We start from the raw sequence: 22,133 nt of genomic DNA, 5'->3' as shown, positions 1-22,133 counted from the left end.
AGTCTTTGAGCAGAAATGAGAGTCCTCTTAGACCTATCTGGGAAGGATATGAAGAGTCTAGGAGATCTCGTAAACTGCTTTGTCCTATCCAGCTAGAGAGCTAAGGCCCTTCTAATGACCAAGACATGGAAATAGGATTCCTGCGGAGTACTGTAAGGTTTTGGAAAAAACACTGGTAGATTGGTTGAGATGGAAATCCAATGTAACTTTGGGTAGGAATCTAGGATGTGGATGTAAAGGGATGAAAGAACATGGTAAAGAAGGGGATCTGCCATCAATACACCAATTTCCTGACCCTACAGGCTGACATGGGTGGCAACTACGAAGGCTGTGTTCATAGATAAATGAAGTAGGGAGTAGGTCGCCATTGGTTCAAATGGAGGTCTCGGAAGGTTGTTGAGAACCAGGTTGATATCCCAAGACGGGGTGGCGGCGGGGGGGGTCTAACATGGGGAAAGATTACCCAGACCAATGAATCTTGACAATACCGGGTGAGCAAAAATTGAGAATTCCTCGACTGGAAGAAGAAAGCCTGATATGGCAACCAGATGTACCTTGACTGAACTGATAGATAATCTGGAGAAGTTCAGATCCAGCAGGTAATCTAGGATGAGGGAAAGGAGAACTGATTCCATCCAGAGGTAGCAACAACCGCACCAGTGGACAAATCTCTTCCATTTCTGCAGATAAGTAACACGGATTGATGTTTTTCTACTGTTCAATAACACCTACTGTACCTCCATAGGGCAGGAAACCTCTATTCCCAAGAACCATCCAGGTGTCACATCCTGAGGCATGACACAGAGCTGAAGTTGGACACAGAGCTAAAGTAGGTAAGTGTACCAAGCTTGTCTCAGCCAGGTAGAGGCGCCATGAGGATAAACTCTGGTCTTGTCCTGCCTGATATTGTTCAGCACCCATAAAATTAAGGGAATTGCGGGATAGGCATAGAACAGAGCCCTTTTTCCATGACAGAAGGAAGGCGTCCCAGAGGGAGCAGTGACCCAGATCGCCACTGGACAGAAGAGAGGACACTTCCTGTTCTCAGAGGTGGTGAAAGGATATATCTCTGGCTGTTCTCATCCCTGGAATGTGTCTCGGAGGACCTGAGTGTCCAGCTCCCATTCATAGTCGTGGGAGAGGTGTCTGCTGAAGGCATCCACAGTGGTGTTCAGGGTGCCTGGAAGTCAGACTGTTGAACTCTGGATATGGTTGGTTATGCACCCGTTTTAGAGTTTTATAGCTTTGGTGTGCAAGAAGGGGGGATCTTGCTCCTCTCTGCTTGTTGATGTAAAACATACAGAACATGTCGGTCATGACCCTGATCGTTTCGCCCCAAAGAAAAGCAAAAAAAGGAAGCAAGCATTCTTGACCACCCTAAGTTCCAATAAGTTGGAGACTGACTTCGTGGGCTGTCCATGTAACCTGAAACATGAGGGTTTTTGAGGTGGGCTTCCCACCCCAACAGGGATGCTTCAGTTGTTAGGGTCACTGATGGGGTTGGGCAGCTGAAAAGGATGATTCCACAGATGTGGGACTGCTTCTTCCACAAGTTTAGGGAGTTCCTTATATGCAAGGGAACTATCACACGCCTCTCTAAGGTATTCCTGGTCAGAGAATAGGCAGTTCTCAACCAATCTTGGAAGCAAAGAAGGCATAGCCTTGCGTGTCTGGTCACAAAGGTGCATGCTGCCATATATCCAAAGAGTTGAAGATCGGACCTCAATAATAGGAACTAGGACTTACCTGAACTGCTCCTGCCAGTCTTGATAAGATTACAAAACTGTCTAAAGGGAGGTATGCTCTGGATGTCACTGAGTCCAAGTAAGCCCCTATAAAATGTATCCTTTGGACCGGTACGAATATGGATTTCTTTGGATTCAGCTGTAGGCCCAACTCTTGGAACACATCAAGGGCTTTCTGGGTTGATAACACTGCCCTGAAAGAGTGGCCTTTGAGTATCCAGTCATTGAGGTATTGGAAGACAAGAATTGCTTCCTGCTGAAGGTAAGCTGCCACTTGCATAAGAACCTTCAAAAACACCCCTGGGGCCAAAGATAAGTCGAAAGGAAGCACTCAGTATTGGAAATGATTGTGACCTATAGAGAATCGTAAGTATTTCCTGTGCAATGGGTATATAGTTATAAGGAAGTAGGCATCCTGTAGGTCAAGGGATGAAAGTCAATCCCTTTCCTCTGGTGAAAGAATTATAGTTGCTAGAGTCACAATCTTGAACTTTTGAGGCTTCATGAACTTATTCAGCCATCTTAGATCGGCCTCCTTTGGTACTGGAAAGTTTTTTTTAGTAGAATCCCCTGCTGTGAAAGGGGAAAGGACAGGCTCCATTGATCCTAGCCAGAGGACAGTCTCCAACTCTTGCCTTAGTAGAAGCTGAAGATGCATGAAGAAGAGGGGTGGAAAGGAGAGAGTGCCAAAAACTGGATAGTGCAGCCCAATGTTGTGACCTCCAAGACCCATTGGTCTATGGTGATCTGCTCCCAAGCCTGGTGGAAATAGACATGTTGGCCACCAAAGGGAGAATGATGTAAAATCAGAGGAACGGGAGGATTCAAACCTTGACCAACCCAATAAAAACTGCTGTTTAGATGAGACCTGGGTGGTCTTGGAGGCTAGTTGGGCATCCCTCTTCCTCTGAAACTTGTGTTTCTTTCTGGAGGATTCCATGGGTCTTTGATACCCCTGAAAACTGAGCAGGGGTGATCTCTGGGTAGACTCTAACCTACTGACTTGTTTCTTGCTCATAGGTATGTAAATGCACAATGAACATCAGGTAGCCTGGAGTCCTTCAGCATGTCCAGGGATTATATTTTTGGTCTTCAAGAAGAGCTTATGACCATCAAAAGGGAAGTCCTCTATACTGTTTTGATTCTTTCTAGGAAACCCTGAAGGCTAAAGCTATAACACCCTGTGCACAACTACTGCTGTGGAGATGAATCTGGAAGCAGTGTCTAGGGACACTTGGAGAGATGTTCTGGCCCATAGCTGACCCTCTGTAACAACAGACTGGAAATGCTCTCTCCCCGGGTAGGAGCTGTTCAATAAAGGCTGTAAGCTTGTTATAATTAGTAAAGTTATATTTGGCCATGACCACCCAATAGTTCGCAATCCAAAACTGCAGGGTTTGGATAAGTAAGACTTTCATCCAAAGAGATCCAGTCACTTTTGGTCCTTGTCATAGGAGATAGTTCTTGAAAAATGCTGCCTACACTGTTCATTCACAGCATCCATCATGAAGAAGTTAGGTGGGGGATGGGAAAATGAAAAGGCTGGAATTGTTCTTTTGTGCATATCATCTTAGCTGGATCCAGGAGACTGTCATTAATAGGTAGTGCCACTCTGGACAGTCTGGTGTTGCCGACTGCAAAATATCTAGCAGCTTGTACTGTTGATCTTTGATCACCTCCAGAGGGATCTACAGAGTGTCAGCTACCCTTCTAATGAGGGTACATTAGTACCCTGGAACACTCTGAAGAGAAGGTTACTCAGTAACCTGTGCAGTAACTGAGGTTCTTCAAGATGTGTCCTCCTATGGGTGCTCCATTATCCACCCTCCTCCTCTCTGCTTCAGAGTGAAAAATGTAAGCTCTGCAGCAGAGAAGGAACTCAGGACAGTCAGACCGCACAGCGCTATATATACATAGTGCACACAGTGTGCGGGAGGGGAGCTGCACATGTGCAGTCCAAAGGGCACTGCTGATGAAGTTCTCCAATCCCAGGTGCAGGGGCACTGCCGTACCTACAGTGGAGCACCCATAGGGACACACATCTCGCAGAACCTCAGTTACTGAGGTTACCCGAGGGTGCTGAGGGAGTTGGCTGAGGTGATTTCAGAACCATTGGCTATTATCTTTGAAAGCTCGTGGCAATTGGGGGAGATCCCTGATGACTGGAAAAAAGCAAATATAGTGCCCATCTTCAAGAAAGGGAGGAAAGAGGATCCAGGGAACTACAGATCGGTCAGCCTCACCTCAATCCCTGGAAAAATCATGGAGCAGGTCCTCAAGGAATCCATTTTAAGGCACTTGGAAGAGAGGAAGGTGATCAGGAACAGTCAACACGGATTCAACAAGGGAAAGTCATGCCTGACCAACCTGATTGCTTTTTATGAAGAGGTGACTGGCTCCGTGGATGTGGGGAAAGAGGTGGACATGATATACCTTGACTTTAGCCAAGCTTTTGATACGATCTCTCACAGTATTCTTATCAGCAAGTTAAGGAAGTATGGGTTGGATGAATGGACTATAAAATGGATAGAGAACTGGCTAGAGCATAGGGCTCAATGGGTAATGATCAATGGCTCCATGTCTAGCTGGCAGCCGGTCACAAGAGGAGTACCCCAGAGGTCGGTCCTGGGGCCCGTTTTGTTCAACATCTTCATCAATGATCTGGAGGATGGGGTAGATTGCGCCCTCTGCAAGTTTGCAGATGACACTAAGCTGGGGGTAGTGGTAGATACCCTGGAAGGTAGGAATAGGATACAGAAGGACCTAAACAAACTGGAGGATTGGTCCAAAAGAAATCTGATGAGGTTCAACAAGGACAAGTGCAGAGTCCTGCACTTAGGATGTAAGAATCCGATGCACAGCTACAGACTGGGGACCGACGAGCTAGGCAGCAGTTCTGCAGAAAAGGACCTGGGGGTAACAGTGGATAAGAAGCTAGATATGAGTCAGCAGTGTGCACTGGTTGCCAAGAAGGCTAATAGCATATTGAGCTGCTTTAGTAGGAGCATTGCCAGCAGATCATGGGAAGTGATCATTCCCCTCTATTCGGCATTAGTGAGGCCGCATTTGGAGTAGTGGGGGCCCCAAAACTGGACACACTACAAGAAGGATGTGGAGAAGTTAGAGAGAGTCCAGCGGAGGGCAACAAAAATGATTATGGGGCTGGAGCACAAGACTTATGAGGAGAGGCTGAAGGAACTAGGCTTGTTCAGTCTACAGAAGAGAAGAATGAGGGGGATTTGATAGCAGCCTTTAACTACCTGAAAGGGGGTTCCAGGGAGGATGGAGTTAGGCTGTTCTCAGTGGTGGCAGATGACAGAACAAGGAGGAACGGTCTCAAGTTGCAGGGGCTGGAGGTCTAGGTTGGACATTAGGAAAAAGTTTTTCACTAGGAGCGTGGTGAAGCACTGGAATGGGTTACCTAGGAAGGTGGTGGAATCTCCATCTTTAATGGTTTTTAAGCTGCGGCTTGACAAAACCCTCGCTGGGATTATTTAGCTGAGGTTAGTCCTGCTCTGAGCAGGGGGTTGGACTAGATGACCTCCTGAGGTCCCTTCCAACTCTATGATACTGCATGGGGTGAGTAACCTTCTCTTTTTCTTTGAGTGATGTCTCTTTGGGTGCTCCACTGTAGGGGACTATAAAGCAGTGCCCCTAGTTGGAAGGCTGGGGCTTTGGAGCGACATGTACTGCTGAGGGGACAGCATGTCCTAGGAATGTCCATTGTGGCATCATGTGTTGTGGCATCTTTACAAATGTCATCAATTGGGACATTATTAAGAAACAATGAACGGGTGAAATATATTCTGATTGAGATTGGCGGTTGTCTATCATGGAGTTTGTAACAAATGTATACACTGAGATCCACTTAGAGAGGCGTTGTTTAGATATGGCAGTGCCTTTGGCTCTTTTGGTGATGAAGAGGAAAAACCATGATTTTTGGAAAGGTATAGTCCTGTCCAGGTAAAAGGCTAATGTCCATCTCATGACTATGGTGGGTAGAGCCGCATCCTGTTGGTTGCTGTGGGACTTTGGGAAGAAGCACAGAAGGTGTATTGGTTGATTGAGATGAAAAAATGTTGGGATCTTCGGTAAAAATCTTGGGTGTGGGCATAGTGTGACTTTATCTCTCTAAAACAATGTGTATGGTGGATATGCCATTAGGGCCACGATTTCGCCAACCTGTCGAGCAGCAGTGATGGCGACAAGGAAGGCCATTTTCATGGATGGATGTATTTAAGAACAGGTCGCCATTGGTTCAAACAGGGTCTAGTTGGTGAACTTAAGACTAGTCTGGGGTCCCAGCTCTTATATATGCGGATAAAGGTTTTGGATCTTTCTCAAAAAGCATCTCATGAGCGGGTGTGCGAAAATGCAATGCCTGTCTATGGAGGGATGGAAAAGTAGTGATTGCCGCCAAGTGTACCCTAATGGAGCTGGTGGCTAATCATGACTATTTAAGGTGTAGCATGTAGTCAAGGATAAGTGGCAGGAGAGCATGTGTTGCGTCAACTTGACGAGAGGTGCAAAGTTTATTTTTATTACAGTGGATGAACTAAAATGACCCATTCATAAAGACAAACATTACTTCTGTAATTTAGATTAAACTATGGAAAGATTTCTATTTTTGCCCATTGTATTTTAATAGAAAATCCAACTATAAAGTGACTACTTTTTCCCCAGTGCTTTTTATCAACTCCCCCTTCATCCTTTATCCAAGAAGGGCAGCTTTTCTCATTTTGAGGGACATTGTAACCACCTTGATCTATATGTTAAATGGAATTTTGAAGTTTGCTAACTTACGTTTACTTAGAAAATTTTTTTATAATAATATAACCATATTCCCCCACATAAATTCTTCACGTTACTTCTAATCATACAGAGGTCATGGACTTTCATCTAAACAGATTAGTACATACAAATAACTGGCAAAAGGAGACATAATATTTAAAAATCAAGTCTTGCTGTAAAACTAGATTACTTATCTGTAAATAAAGATTATTCACCTGCAACCAGAGTTCTTCGAGATGGACTTTACACATTCATATTCATAGGACAGGATGAGCTGGTGCTGCAGCTCTGATGGTGGAATGTTTTATGGCAGTGTGTGCTGAAGCGCTCTCAAGCCCCGGGATGACTCTCCCCTCACTGTTCCTGAACACTGTGAGAGTGAGGCTATAAAAAGAAGCCTAGCAGTCCAACCGCCTTGTTTCTTCCACCACCTCCTCAGATCCAAGATTTTTATTAGGACTCCAAGGAAGAGGGGAAAATGAACAGGGAGTGTGAATGTGCAGAATCCTTCTCAAAGAACTCCAGTTACTGGTGAGTAACCCTCATTTTTAATTTGAGTAGCCTCTTTTCAAACTATCCCATGAGTAGGACTGTGAAGTAGTACTGTTCTCTGAGGAAGATGGGACAAAGTCCTACTCAGACAGTGATTGAAATACCACTTTACCAAACTCAGCATCTGACCAGTATGCTAAGTCTAGTGCACAACATTCTGTAAATGTGTGAACAGAGATCCACATAGCAGCTCTGCAAATTTTTACAATGTATGTCTACAGCACACCAAGGAGGCTGCCTTTGCCCTTGTGAAATGTGATCTAAACCCAAACAGGAGAGAGAGAGAGAGGCTAATTTGTAACACCATTTGATACATAACCTAACCCACTTAGAAAATAATTGCCTGCCCTTTATTTTTTAGTGTATAAGAAATGAAAAACATGGTGACTTCCTAAACTCTTTGGTTCTATTCAGGTAGAAAGCGAAAGCCCTTTTGGCATCTAACATGTACAGTTTTGTTTCACCTAAATTAACACAGAATAGAACACTGGCAGGCTAACTGATTTGTGAAATGGAAATTATCACTCTGGGTACTAACTTAGGGTGAGGAAGAAGAACCACTTGTGGAACACTGTGAAGGATGGATCTGCCATCTGGGCTTGCAGTTTGCTTATCATTCTGGCAGATGTTATGGCTATAACAAATATTGCTTTGATGCACATATGGAACATTCATTCAGAGGTTCACAGGAAGGCTTCCTAAATTAAGTAAGGATTTGGTTAAGGTTCCTCAATGGACACAATGGTTGGATCTTTGCCTGATGGAGAGATGTTCACTAGACCTTTTATAAAACTTAGTAAATATAGTCCTAAAGCACCAGGCACTGGCCACTGTTGGAAGAAAGGATACTGGGCTAGATGGACCATTAGTATGACCCAGTATGGCTGTTATGTTCCCTGCTGAGCCTGTAGGAGGAGGGAGTGAAAGGTCTGGGGAAACATGAATCTGCTCTGTGACCTTGTCTTTTCCCCATTTGGAAAGTGGGAGCAGGAAGTGGACTTAAGACTAAATGGTTTCCTGCCTGTTCCTGTTCCAACCCCTCAGTTCCACTCTCTGCTGTCCGACCCATTTTGGGTGCCACAGAAGTAGCTCCAACCCTTCTAAGATCTGTTCCTCAGCCTGAACATGGGCCCTGTGGCAGCTTCTCAAGCCCCTCTGGGTCTTACTCTTGCCTCCACACTCCCCACCTATGGGGCATGTGTGACTTTACAGAGGGCTAAGTCCCCACAGTACATCCACTGTGGAGGGGCAAGACTTCCCTGTAAGCAGGGGTTTGTGAGGCAGCCCCCTCGCTCCTGCATGTCCAGATGAAAGCCCATCCTGGATGTGATTCTCCTCATGTCTTTTAAAAGACAAATCTGACTAACTGAACAAAATTTGCCTCAAAGGGGCAGAAAAAGAGAGAGGAAAAAAGAAAAATGGAGGAGGAAAGCATCGACAACGCTGTATGTAGCACCTTCGGCAGTTAGAAAGGAATTGAGGGGTAGTTGGGGCCACTCTCCCTTTTGTATCTTTGGAACCCTCCAGGACAAGAAGGAGCAGGAGGGGCAAGTGGCCCCAATGGACACTGCTTTCCAGATTCCAGAGGTTTGTGAAAATACGCAGAATTTCTAACAAAGAAGAATTTTTAACATTAAACCTAACTAAGGCACTGAGTCTTCAAAGAGATGGATTAGGGCTAGAGAGATTTCTGGTCTCTTTGCTGCTGCAGTTGGAAGGAAATGAGGTGGCCAGAGCGCTGTACTCCCTTTTATAGCCTCACCCTCCACTGCTCAGGAACAGTAAGGAGAGGCATGATAATGTTCCAGTAGGCACTGCTGTGAAATGTTTTCACCATCAGAGCTGCATAATCAGCTCATCCTATCCCATGAATGTGAATTTGCAGATGCCACTCAAAGAAGAATTGCAGTTCCTTGAATATACTGCTTCCACAGACCCTTATCCTAGAGCTGCGACTCCCAACATGTGGTACGCAGACCCCTGATGGTCCATGAGGCTACTACAGGGGTTCCAAGGGGGGAAAAAAAAAAATATCCTCACCAAGGAAATGTACCATTTCAAATAAAAAATAATTTCATATAGTTTCTAAAAACCTACTACTGTTAATTTACTGTACAACTAGCAGCATGTGGTGGTCCGCAAAATGTCTGGAGGTTGAAGAGGGGTCTGCACACTTGAAAAGGTTGGGAACTGCGGTCCTAGAGTTTACAGCCTGAACATACATTGGAACTCTTGACAGAATTTAACCCAGGGGGATGTGTTGCTATGCATATAAAACTCAGAAAGGAAAGAGACAGACAGTTTCAGCCCTTGCCTGACCCATCCCCAATTCCTGTTTGCCTGTCCAGAAAAAGTTGTTCCAAAGTGTGGATAGCCTGTGAAGGTGATATAATATGACTGTAGTTATTGGTAAACAATCTAATTTTTCCCCTGTGAAACTGTCTTCACAGATCCTCACTCCATGGAAGTAGCCTGCAGCAACAATCAGCCTCAGGAGGAGAGCTGAAGAGTAACTAGCTCCAGCTTTTGTAAAGAATAATGCTGAGTAAGAGTGTGCATCAGGCTCCACATAGCTACTCTGCAAAACTCACATTGACATTTTAAGCAGGCAAGGTGAAGGTGGTGACATTGCTCTAGTAGAACGGGTTTCAAAGCCAACACATACCTGAACCTCTACTTGCAAATAATAGGTCAGAATAGAAAAAGATAAGCCATTTAGACTGCTTCTGAATCTTGCTCCAAATGCTGCAAATAACCATGATAACTCAGGTTCTACCTAACAAGTAACTGAGCAGAGAGCTAACTTGTGGGCAAAGCTATTCCAGATTCATCACAGGGTTGGAGAAAAAAAATTAATAAATTTCTCTATCTTCTCCTTTCCACATTTCCATTCATGCACTTTTACACTAATTCATGGGTTCAATATTTGTCCTGATTAAAGGGGATCTGAAATACTTTAAAAAACCAATTTAATCTAACATTTTAAAATCAGAGACCACTTTGAGCAAGAGCACTAAAGTGAGGCCAATATACCACATTTACTTTATGGATAAAAAAATGAAAAGGCAGTTTGGAACTCATGCTCACTCCTCCCAGAATTGATAGCAACAACAAGAAGCCATTTCAAAGGACAAAGCGTGAAGTACACGGCCAGAGTTTCAAAGGGAGGGTCCATGAATTTAATGAGAATCACATTTAAATCTCATGAAGCTGCAATGGAGAGAACAAATGTAACAATTAATCTTAAGCAAATGGTCTGATGCCACCTTAGCTTGCATGCTGGTAAAAGTAATGTGAATTGCAGACTATACTGCATGCATACCACATGACATTTGTGCTGAGTGCTATTTAACAACAGACATCTGGATTCTCATACCTCCTCCAATGCTCAATATGAATCAGAGTATTTCTTGTCCTCCCTACACTGTTTTGAAAGTCTTGAATCCTCAAGGTGTTTCTTCCAGTCTCCTCAAACTCAGAGATAAACAAGACAACAACTAGAGATGCTAGTGCACAGCCCTTTAAAAACAGAATTCTTGCCGCTTTCATAATGTCCCATTAGCCTAAGGGGCACCATTTTTAAAAAAAAAATAGTAAGAGGGAAAAAAAGTTAAAAGAAATCTTTTCTCCCCAATATGCCTACTTCTTCATAGGCCAAATTTAAGAGCAATTTATGAACAAATGCACCATGAAACCAATGATATACCTGAGATACAACAATGATATTTTCATCCTCTGGACAGATGACAAACCAGCTCATAGATTTCCACCACAACTTCAACAACCACCCATCCATTAAACTCTCTCTAGAACACTGGTTCTCAAACTTTTTAAATGGAGCCCCCCATGGACCTTTGCGTCACAATCACGCCTTCCCTTCCCCCGAACACCCCACCCACCACTTTCAGAAAAAAACGGGGAGCAGGGGCGGCAGCAGCTGCAGCAGCAGTGCAAGGAGCAGCAGCAGGGGAGCAGAGGCGGCACAGGGAGCAGTGGCAGGGGAGCGGGAGTGCCAGCAACTGTAGCAGCAGCGGGGGGAGCATACTCGGTAGGGGCGGGGGAGGGGTGTGGGCCGTGGCAGTGGCTGCCAGGAGCAGCAACAGCAGCATGTCATGTGTGCCTATCCATTCAGATGGAGCAGACTGCCCCTCCCCCACAGTAAGAAGTGGAACAGGACCAGGTTGTCCTGCTCCCCAGCGGGAAGCAAAAGTGAGCACACCAGAAGGATGCTCCTTGTGCAGAGGCGCAAGAAGCTTGGTGTGCCCGGTAGCGGCGGGGTGGCTGCTGGTAGCAACAGCACTGGAGTGATAGCAGTGTGCCCGGAACCAACATGAGGAGCAGGGAGCGTGCACAGCAATGGCAGGGGGCTACAGCGGCTGAGCAAAGTGTCCCCCGCTTCACCAGCATCCTCCTCCCGCCTCCGCTCCCCTCCAAAGGGTCCCACACCCCAAACACCTGTCCAGGGCCGCCTGTGTGAGGCGCTGAGGTCCCCACCACTGCCCGGCCCCGCTTTCAGCCTGGCATCCATGGCACCTCCCCAGGATCCATCTCATGCCCCTCACTTTGAGAACCTCTGCTCTCGAACACTCTCACACTAGCAACAGTGTCCTGGACATCAAGATCAGGATTCGACAATGAACCCCACAGATAACTACATACAAGAAACACAGATCACCACCCCTACCTTCTCCAGCTCAAGCACACCAGGCCACCCAAAACACACCACGAAATCTGTTATCCATAGCCAGGCAGGCACTCAGATATCACAGAATACGTTCTGAGGAGCAAGTTAGGGATATACACCTTAACAGACACAAAACCGCCTTCACCAAACAAGGACACTCCACCAGAGTAGTAGATTGCATCATGGAACAGAGCACCCAAATACCGCAAGATAACGTGTTTCAATACAGAAATGAACCCTCCTTTATAGAACCACAGAATATTAGGTTTGGAAGCGACCTCAGGAAGTCATCTAGTCCAACCCCCTGCTCAAAGCAGGACCAACCCCAATTAAATCATCCCAGCCAGGGCTTTGTCAAGCTACACCTTAAAAACCTCTAGGTTGGAGATTCTACCACCTCCCTAGGTAACCCATTCCAATGCTTCACCACCCTCCTAGTGAAAAACTTTTTGCTAATATCCAACCTAGACCTCCCGCACTGCAACTTGAGACCATTGCTCCCTGTTCTGTCATCTCTTATGACTGACAACAGCCTAGCTCCATCCTCCCTTTCAGGTAGCTAAAGGCTGCTATCAAATACCCCCTCATTCCTCTCTTCTGCAGACTAAACAAGCCTAATTCACTCAGCCTTTCCTCATAAGTCATGTGCTCCAGGCTCCTAATCATTTTTGTTGCCCTCCTCTGGACTCTCTCTAATTTGTCCATGTCCTTTCTATAGTGGGGGGCTCAAAACTGGACACAATACTCCAAATACTCACCAGTGCCAAATAGAAGGAAATAATCACTTTCATTGATCTGCTGGCAATGCTCCTACTAATGCAGCCCAATATGCTGTTAGCCTTCTTGTAAATAAGGGCACACTGTTGATTCATATCCAGCTTCTTGTCCACTGTAATCCCCAGGTCTTTTTCTGCAGAACTGCTGCCTAACCAGTCAGTCCCCAGTCAGTAGCAGTGAATGGGATTCTTCCGTCCAAAGTGCTGAACTCTGCACTTGTCCTTGTTGAAACTCAGATTTTTTTGGCCCCATCCTCCAATTTGTCTAGGTTATTCTGTATTCTATCCCTACCCTCTAGCATATCTACCACTCCTCCCAGTTAGTGTCATCTGCACACTTGTTGAGGGTGCAATCCGCCCCATCTTTCGACCTCACCTACCACCTCCACACTGGAGCCTATACAGCGTATAATCAAACAATTACAACCCATACTTGATAGGGACCACATACTGAAAGAAATCTTTCCTGAACTCCCTCTTCTAGCCTTCAAACAACCCCCCAACCTCTCCAGGCTCATCATCAGAAGCAAGCGCCCCACAGACCAAAACACAGCATCTTGAAACAGCACCAGATCCTGCCAGAACAACAGATACAAAACAGATATAGAAATAGCTGTACTGCTATGATGATCAAGGCCCCCCGTAGCACACTTTTCAAGATCCATGGGTACTACACATGCCTCTCACAATATGCGGTGTATCTCATCCAGTACACTAAATGCCCCAATAACAACTGTGTGGTTGAAACCAATCACTATGCTCTAAAATGAGCTCCTACAAATGATAAAAGACAAAAGCACGCTATCACCCATGGGTGAATGCTTTCCACAAAGCGATCACTCCATATCTGACCTTTCAGTCCTCATCCTCAAAGGACACTTGCGCAACACCATCAAAGACGGGCCTGAGAACTTAAATTCATAACTTTGCTAGATACTAAAAATAATGGACTGAATAGTCACATTGTAATGAATCACAAAACCTATCTATAACCCATTTACATCCTACCCCCATCTTTTTTCCCCTTTTACCCACCTATGACCTGACAGATATTAACGGATCACTTCACCTTGAATGGCCCCTTAAAATGTGTTAATTACTTATGCTAAACAATCTGTTCCAGCTTGTATTTAGCTGTGACACTGTACATTTCCCAGACCTGAAGAAGAGCAGTGTGTATGATCAAAAGCGTGCTTCTCTCACCAACAGAAGTTGGTCCAATAAAAGATGCACCTCGTGCACCTTGTGTCTAATTTTTAAAAAATCTTTTTCCTATGGGAAGCCCATTCTACTAGGGCAACAGCAGCTTTTACAGCAGCTTCTGCAACCTGCCTGCAAAAGACTACTGTAAGATTTGTGGAGTGGCAACATGAAGCTTAAAGCACTTTTTACCCAGAATTACTCTAGATTTGGCAGTAGGGAAAATATGGTAAGTGAGCAACATGCTGTATGCATCTTTAATACCATGATTTAACTGAATTTTGGGCTATTTAAAGTCCATGGCCTGTGGACTCCCAGATTGAAGACATGTGGAGAGAAATATGCAGGTCTATGTACATTCTCACCTGCTCAGTAAGTAATATTGAGGTATTGCTGTATTTTTTGCTTGTTTCAGATCCAAGTGTAACAAATCTTAGGAGAAAGAGAGTTAATGAAATGCACCAAATCACTAGTTCCCAATTGTAGTGACAATCAAGGAAGATCTCATGCACATGAAGCAACTGAAAGTAAAGAGAAAAAGCAAAATTAAGAGTTATTGAATTTCAAATTATAGGTTAATGTTTAGATTGCTATAATAAGATAAAAACTTAGTTCCTAATATTTTTTTTCTTGTATAAAATATGGATCTGGTTTTTACTTTGTTATAGACTTTTAAAATTAATTTATATTCCAAAATAAACATGCTATTAACAAAGATAGGTTTTCATATAAGGGCTGAAGAGAGAAATTTAGAAACTTTTGTTTCTCTTTTGCATGCAAGTAAAGCAACAAAAAATATATTATAAAAGGCAGTTTTAATACAAAATGAAATTTGAACTCCTGAAGTTATCACATTTGCTTGAAAATAGCAATATACTTACTCAATTGGATTAAAAAGAATACTAAATACAAATAAAGTTACTAAACTTAAAAGTATGTTCATATTAAAATATTTATGATTAACGTTATGATTTTGGGAGAGAGATCATGGTGTTCACAGTAATTCAGAATCTGAACAAAAGACAGGACAAGCCCACAGTGGCAGCTCCTGTCCCATGGGGCTGAGCCCAGCTCTACAGGTCCTAAGTCAAAGAGGTGGGGAGCCAAAGGACCACTCTCCTCCTCTGCACCCATTTTTAAACACTAGGCCACAAGGACATGTGTCATGGCCTGATCCAACTGTTCAGCAGCCAGGTCCCAGTCTGTGTCATGCCATATGCTGGTAACGTGCTGGTAATCACCTGCCAGCTGCCAACCATGGCAGTACCTCCTCTAGGTGCTGGGGACCATCTGAATCCAGGAAGAGGGACAGACTGGTCACCCAAGGGCCTCAGGCTCACCAGCAGGGAGGGTAAGGTAAGGAGTGGGCAAAGGGGAGCAGAGCATCCAGGAGGGTCGGGCTGGTGGGGAGGGGCTCCCTCGTGTGACCTTCTGTTGTTTATCTCCCGCTCCCCTCCACACCTCTGCCATAAAATTTACTATAAGTCTCCATGCCAAAATTGTAGCCTTATTTATATTATATACCAAGAAAAGGCAGTGAAATTATTTTTGGCTAAAAAGGAAATGGAAAAACTATAGCTAGTTGATTCAAATGATCAATGGTTAGCTGCAGACATTCAAGCGTTTTCAGTAACTATTAGACTATGTAAACATACATTTGCTTATTATGTATTCCACTAGAGGGCAGGCTAATACTAGAACACTGCACAATACAATCTTTCCTGAAGAAGAGCTCTGGGTAAGCATTCTCTCCAATACAAGCTGGACCAATAAAATATTACCAGCCACCTTGTCTCTCCAATACCCTAGGACCAATATGGCTACAGCACCATTGCATTTCCAATTTCTCATAGAAATCAGAATGGCAATCTATAGGAACAGAATGAAAGGAATAGAAGACAGTATACAAATACTGTGAATGCTAATAATTAAGATGCAATTAAAATATCTCATTGAATAATACTATATTATACGTTTAAAATCCCAATTATCACTTCCTGATTAATCTTGTTACTTGAATGCCTGCAAACAGGTTTTTGATAGAATCGCAGGACTGGAAGAGACCTTGAGAGGTTATGTAGTCCAGTCCTCTGCACTTATGGCAGGACTAAGTATTATCTAGACCATCCCTAACAGGTGATAGGCTGTGTTCTGAAATCACTAAGATCCAAAATTCATGAGGGACAGGAAAAAACTGGATTGAAAAAAATTATGTCAGTTTATTTACTTTTAATTTATACTCTTGGAAGAATACATTTAGCCATACATTGCTGGTTAAAAAGTTAAATCTCTAAAAGAGATAAACTGAGTAATATATAGTAGAAATTAGTTTTGTGAAAAGGCACTAACCATATGTTCGTTATTTTCACTGTATGTCTTCCAGCCTGAAAGACTTGCTTATAAAGTGAAACATTTTTTAAAAAGTATACTAAAGTGTTGGCTCCCTCTACATAAATGAGGTTTCCTCACCTGAGCACAGCAGGTAAATACAACTGAGATAGTCAATAAGAAGGCAGATGAAACTATTACATCGACTGACCGCTGAGGACCTCGCCGCTGAAAATAAGGGAAAAATATTGAGTGAAAGTCTCTGAAGTCATTGACCATGACACTTTGTCAGGTTTACACCCCCAGCATAGGCTGTTCGGAGCTCACAATGGTGTAACCTAGAACTTTAAATACACAATGTTGTATTTTAATTTTACAGTATAACTACACAATAATATTTCCTGAGATAATGCATTACCAATGAAGAAGAAAGGGGAAATGGGTGGCTCAGGGAAACTATAATGGACTACAAAGTTTTCACCACTAGTACACTGATTCGCTCAATTCCTCAGTGATCAAAAGTTGCCTCCACTTTAATGGTTTTCTCTAACTGCCCTATGAAAGGAAAAGATATTCCACCTCAGGCCAGAGCAAGGAACTACACTTCGGTTGACAGCAGAGTTGGAATACAGACCATTACTGCCAAGATGCCACCTAAATGTATCTATCAGTGCAACAATCTCTTTCAGTACAGTGATACTGCACTGGGATACCAAAAGATTATCCCACATAGCCATACTATGCTTTTACACATGAAAATTCCCATAAAGGAGGGAGGGGAAAAAAAAAAAGGTGTGTGAAAAGGCATGTTTTATTGTTTTCAATAATCTAATGGCCAGTTAATACACAAGCAAGATGATCATGTAATAAACTGGGTTTTTTCCCTTTAAGAATTGAGTGCCCTTTGCTGAATTGAAAAATATGTACATTATGAACGTACATTATTTTTACTTCCCTACTTTTTTTACCCTTCTGAAAATTTTATTTCTCTGGTGCATGAAGATGAGAAATGTAGGAGTTTTTGATACACGAGGCATAAACCTGAACAAACAAGACGTAACATTTCTCCTGAATCCAATGACTCCACTTTTTTTTGAATAAGGATCAAAGTGAATATTGAGAACACCTTTCCTTAGCACAAAGATATATATGGGTGCATGTATGACAGTTGTAGGGGGAAAAAGAGGGAAACGAAAATGGCACATGTGAATGTCATTCAAAAATCTCAATGTTTTGAATAACAATAGAATATACAAGCTGTGTCAAGGGAGTGTCTCTTTGCCTCCTAATATCTCCCCACATTACATAACTCAGTTCCCCACATTACATAACCCACGGTTTGCATAAGTTGGTGTAGTAGGCTCAAAAGAAGCTCTGGAATAGCAGAATTGTAAAATAAAAAAAGGAATTGCTCTGGCAAAACTATCCAGGAAAGCTTCACAACGGAATGTATTGGCATTCTGCGTGGCTTTAGGCAATGTTTTCATAAAGCAATAAATGTATCCACAAAATTCATGGGAGGAGCACTGACAAATTATTTTTGGATGACATCATAGTTTACCACTTATCAGTCGATTTCATAGGTTACAGCAAAACAAAGTTCTGGCTCTTGATAGGCTGAACACAGTTATATAAACAATCTAAGGGTCTACTAAAATTGGTTCTGTGCTTTTTTCTTTAAACAATTTCTTTGGATGACCGTAATGCACTGTGCTTAGGAAAATACTTTGTGACCATTGGAAGCTAAAATTAGTCCAGAGGGTCTGATAACATTCTGTCTGATAACATCAGTGGCTCTGCAAGCTAGTCTAGCTGGCAGTGGGCTTCCAAATAGAATTCAAGGTTTTTATTTTGACCTTTAAAGCACTCCTATCTCGTTTTAGTCCAATGTTATTTTAGAGATTGCCTCTTTCATTATTCCATACTACCACCGCTGCAATCAGTAGAGCTGCTTAAAATGGAGCTCCCTTGACAGAGATGAGAAGAAGCTGCCAGAAACGCATTCTCTGGGAGGGCACTCAACTCTGGAATAATGCTTTCTTCTTTGGTCTTCCAGAGTCCAAACTGATTAATCTTCCAGACATGTCGCAATGCTCTCCTATTTTCATGGGTATGTTGGAGTGTGTCTTTATTGAGGGAGGAATCTGTTTATTATGGAGTTCATATGAGAGGCGTATGCATTGTGAAATCCATTTAGAGAAGCACTGTTTTGATATAGTATCGCCCTTAGACCTCCCAGTGAAGGATATGAATGAACGTGGTGATTTTTGGAATGGTCTAGTTCTATCCAAGTAAAATGATAATGCATGCCTTATCTCCAATGTATGAACAACTGTGTCTCATTGGTTACAACGTTTTTAGGAAAAAAGGAGAGGAGGTGTATAGGTTGGTTCAAATGAAAAGAAGTTATGACTTTGGGTAGAAATTTGGGATGCGGATGAAGTGTCACTTTGTCCTTATAAAAAACACAGTATACAGCAGGTATGCCATAACAGCTGAGATTTTTCCCACCCATCAGGCCAAGGTGATGTCAATGAGAAAAGCAGTTATCATAGCTAGATGTAAATATGAGCATATTGCCTTTGGTTCAAATGGGGGGCTTGTCAAAGAGCATAAGACTAGGTTTGGATCCCAGGTAGGGGTGGGGGCTTGTATCTGTGGATATAGATTTTGAATGCCCTTTGTAAAATGCTTAACAAGGGAGTGTGTGAATACAGAGTATCCTTCGATAGGATGGTAAAAAGTAGTAATAGCAGCCAGGTGTACCCTAACTGAGATGTTGGCTAGTCCGCCTTGTTTGAGTTGGAGGAAATAGTCCAGAATGAGTGGTAATGGAGCATGAGCTGCCTCAACATGTTTTGGGGCGCTCCAATGTTGAAATCTATTCCTTTTGTGTGTGTACATAAGTCTAGTGGTGTCACATCTGCTATGTAATAAGATGTGTTTTACTAGGTCGGAGCAGGCTATTTCCAGTCCCCAGCACCAAGAAGGAGCCACGCTTTCAGATACAGTGTTTGTGGATTGGTGTGGCGAATACGCTTAATGTCCTGTAAAAGGAGCCACGATGCTGGAGGAAGACTGATGGGCCGGCATAGCAACATAGGAAGCAGGTAGGTGTACCATACTTGTCGATATAGCTGGGGCTATTAGTATTATGTGAGACCAGTCTTCCCGTATCTTGCTTAAGACTTGAAACAGGAGGGCAAAAGTGGGGAGTGTTTATAGTAGCGGTCCATTCCCAGTCATGAGAAAAACATCCCCCAAGGATCCTTGTCCCAGTCATGCTTTGGAGGAAAATTGGGGGCAATGGGTTGTGTTCTGTTGAGTGGCAAACAGTTGTATGGTAGGATGGCCTCACTGATGGAATATGGGTCACAATGCTCATGTTTCGTTCCCATTCATGTTCGTGAGAAAAAGTCCTGCTCAACATGTTCAAAAAAGGGAGGAAAGAGGATCCGGGAAACTACAGACCGGTCAGCCTCACCTCAATCCCTGGAAAGATCATGGAGCAGGTCCTTAAGGAATCCATTTTAAGGCACTTGGAAGAGAGGAAGGTGATCAGGAACAGTCAACACGGATTCACCAAGGGAAAGTCATGCCTGACCAACTTGATTGCTTTCTATGATGAGGTGACTGGCTCTGTGGATGTGGGGAAGGCGGTGGATGTGATATACCTTGACTTTAGCAAAGCTTTTGATACGGTTTCTCACAGTATTCTTATCAGCAAGTTAAAGAAGTATGGGTTGGATGAATGGACTATAAAATGGAGAGTGAACTGGCTAGAGCATAGGGCTCAACGAGTAGTGATCAATGGCTCCATGTCTAGCTGGCAACCGGTCACAAGCGGAGTTCCCCAGGGGTCGGTCCTGGGGCCGGTTTTGTTCAACATCTTTATTAATGATCTGGAGGATGGGGTAGATTGCACCCTCAGCAAGTTTGCGGACGACACTAAGCTGGGGGGAGTGGTAGATACCCTGCAAGGTAGGGATAGGATACAGAGTGACCTAAACAAACTGGAGGATTGGGCCAAAAGAAATCTAATGAGGTTCAACAAAGAAAAGTGCAGAGTCCTCCACTTAGGAAGAAAGAATCCCATGCACAGCTATAGACTGGGGACCGACGAGCTGGGCAGCAGCTCTGCAGAAAAGGACCTGGGGGTAACGGTGGATAAAAAGCTGGATATGAGTCAGCAGTGTGCCCTGGTTGGCAAGAAGGCCAATGGCATATTGGGCTGCATTAGGAGGGGCATTGCTAGCAGGTCACGGGAAGTGATTATTCCCCTCTATTCGGCATTGGTGAGGCCGCATTTAGAATATTGTGTCCAGTTTTGGGCCCCCCAATACAAAAAGGATGTGGACAAGTTGGAGAGAGTCCAGCGGAGGGCAACAAAAATGATTAGGGGGCTGGAGCACAGGACTTATGAGGAGAGGCTGAGGGAACTGGGCTTGTTTAGTCTGCAAAAGAGAAGAGTGAGGGGGGATTGGATAGCGGCTTTTAACTACCTGAAAGGGGGTTCTAGGGAGGATGGGGCTAGGCTGTTCTCGGTGGTGGCAGATGACAGAACAAGGAGCAACGGTCTCAAGTTGCAGGGAGGGAGGTCTAGGTTGGACATTAGGAAAAAGTTTTTTACTAGGAGGGTGGTGAAGCACTGGAATGGGTTACCTAGGGAGGTGGTGGAATCTCCATCCTTAGAGGTTTTTAAGCTGCGGCTTGACAAAGCCCTGGTTGGGATGATATAGCAGAGGTTAGTCCTGCTTTGAGCAGGGGGTTGGACTAGATGACCTCCTGAGGTCCCTTCCAACTCTAATATTCTATGATTCTATGATTCTATGTCTGCGGTGATGTTTTGATGCCTGGGCAGAAATGCAGCTGAAACACAGATGTTGTTTTAGATACAAAAGTTCCATAACTTGATTGCTTCCAAACAGAGAATGAGATCTTGTTCCTCCTTGCCTGTCGATATAGTACATGCAGGTGAGATTATCGATAATCATAGAATCATAGGGTTGGAAGGAACCTCAGGAGGTCATCTAGTTCAACCCCCTGCTCAAAGCAGGACTAACCTCAGCTAAATAATCCTAGCAAGGGTTTTGTCAAGCCGCAGCTTAATCATTTGTATCGTCTCATGTTTGAGGAGTGGTAAGAAATGTTGGCAGGCGTTGCAGACCACTCTTAATTCTAAAAGGTTGATGAGAAGAGTGGATACAGTAGGTGTCCATCTAGCCTGTATCTTTTGTTCAAGTAAATGTACTCGCCGTAGGGGAGAAGGAACATTTTAAAAGAAGAACCATTCTGTTGCTCTCTCTCTCTTCCACCTTGTTGGGACGATGCTGAATCACTATATAGTATCACAATGGACAAGTTTGGTGAGCCTGAGTGCTAGAGGAGCAGGGCCTCATAGCACTAGACTGTGGAAAATCACTGAAAAGGCCAAACTTGCATTTGGCATTAATGTGTCACAAATGTTTGTCCAGATCCTGTGTAAGCAGCTATGCTGATGTGGAAGACCAATGGTCATGGGCAACCAATGGCCAGTTCGCCTGGTGTGTACATGTTGAGGCGTATAATGACTAATCTAGTGCGAGCTTATCTGGGTCAACTGACCCTACAGAATGACATGACATCAGGTGCCTGGAGGAGAGTAGTCCACAATAAGTGAATATCAGCCAATCCTCGCAGCCTCTTCCCAAATTATGAATTAATTGGGATATGCCACATAATTCACTGACAAAGTATATTTTGCATATTTCGGGGACATGTGACTTCTTTGGGAAGACAGTATAAGTATTGGGAAGATCACACGGTATCTAGCTTTTCTATTTATATCTCATATATCCAATAGGGCCAGTGATACCATCAGACAGAAGAAGGATTAAGATCAGAGGGCCCCGGGGTAATCTAGACCCTGAACCGAGGGATCATAGATCAGAGGGCATTCGGGTAGCCAAAACCCCACTACAAGGGGCTAAGAAAATAGACCAAGGACCTGAGGGAACCTGAAGGAGGAAGAGACAGTCATCACCTAGGAGTGGTAGCTATCACGCTTTGCTTACCAGT

The 22,133-nt window shown here is 43.8% G+C and overlaps 1 protein-coding gene across 4 annotated transcripts in view; it reads right to left on the bottom strand.

The window, feature by feature from the left end:
• PHTF2 (putative homeodomain transcription factor 2) overlaps nucleotides 1–22,133 on the bottom strand; it is a 165,334-nt gene that overhangs the window by 16,440 nt on the left and 126,761 nt on the right. For 3 of the 4 annotated variants that reach the window (XM_067564535.1, XM_067564534.1, XM_067564536.1), the window contains exons 14-15: nucleotides 16,218–16,304; nucleotides 14,114–14,269 (exon numbers count right to left, since the gene is read on the bottom strand). In XM_067564535.1, the coding sequence (XP_067420636.1) occupies nucleotides 14,114–14,269; nucleotides 16,218–16,304 (243 nt within the window). Of the gene's footprint in view, nucleotides 1–14,113; nucleotides 14,270–16,090; nucleotides 16,305–22,133 lie in introns of those variants that run through there. The other variant, XM_067564537.1, reaches the window with a different exon arrangement.

The sequence above is a fragment of the Emydura macquarii genome, unplaced genomic scaffold (assembly GCF_026122565.2).
Source record: "Emydura macquarii macquarii isolate MOO-44397 ecotype Brisbane River unplaced genomic scaffold, CSIRO-AGI_Emac_v2 contig_2636, whole genome shotgun sequence".
Lineage (NCBI taxonomy): Eukaryota > Metazoa > Chordata > Testudines > Chelidae > Emydura > Emydura macquarii.
This window is presented reverse-complemented; position numbering and strand designations above follow the sequence as displayed.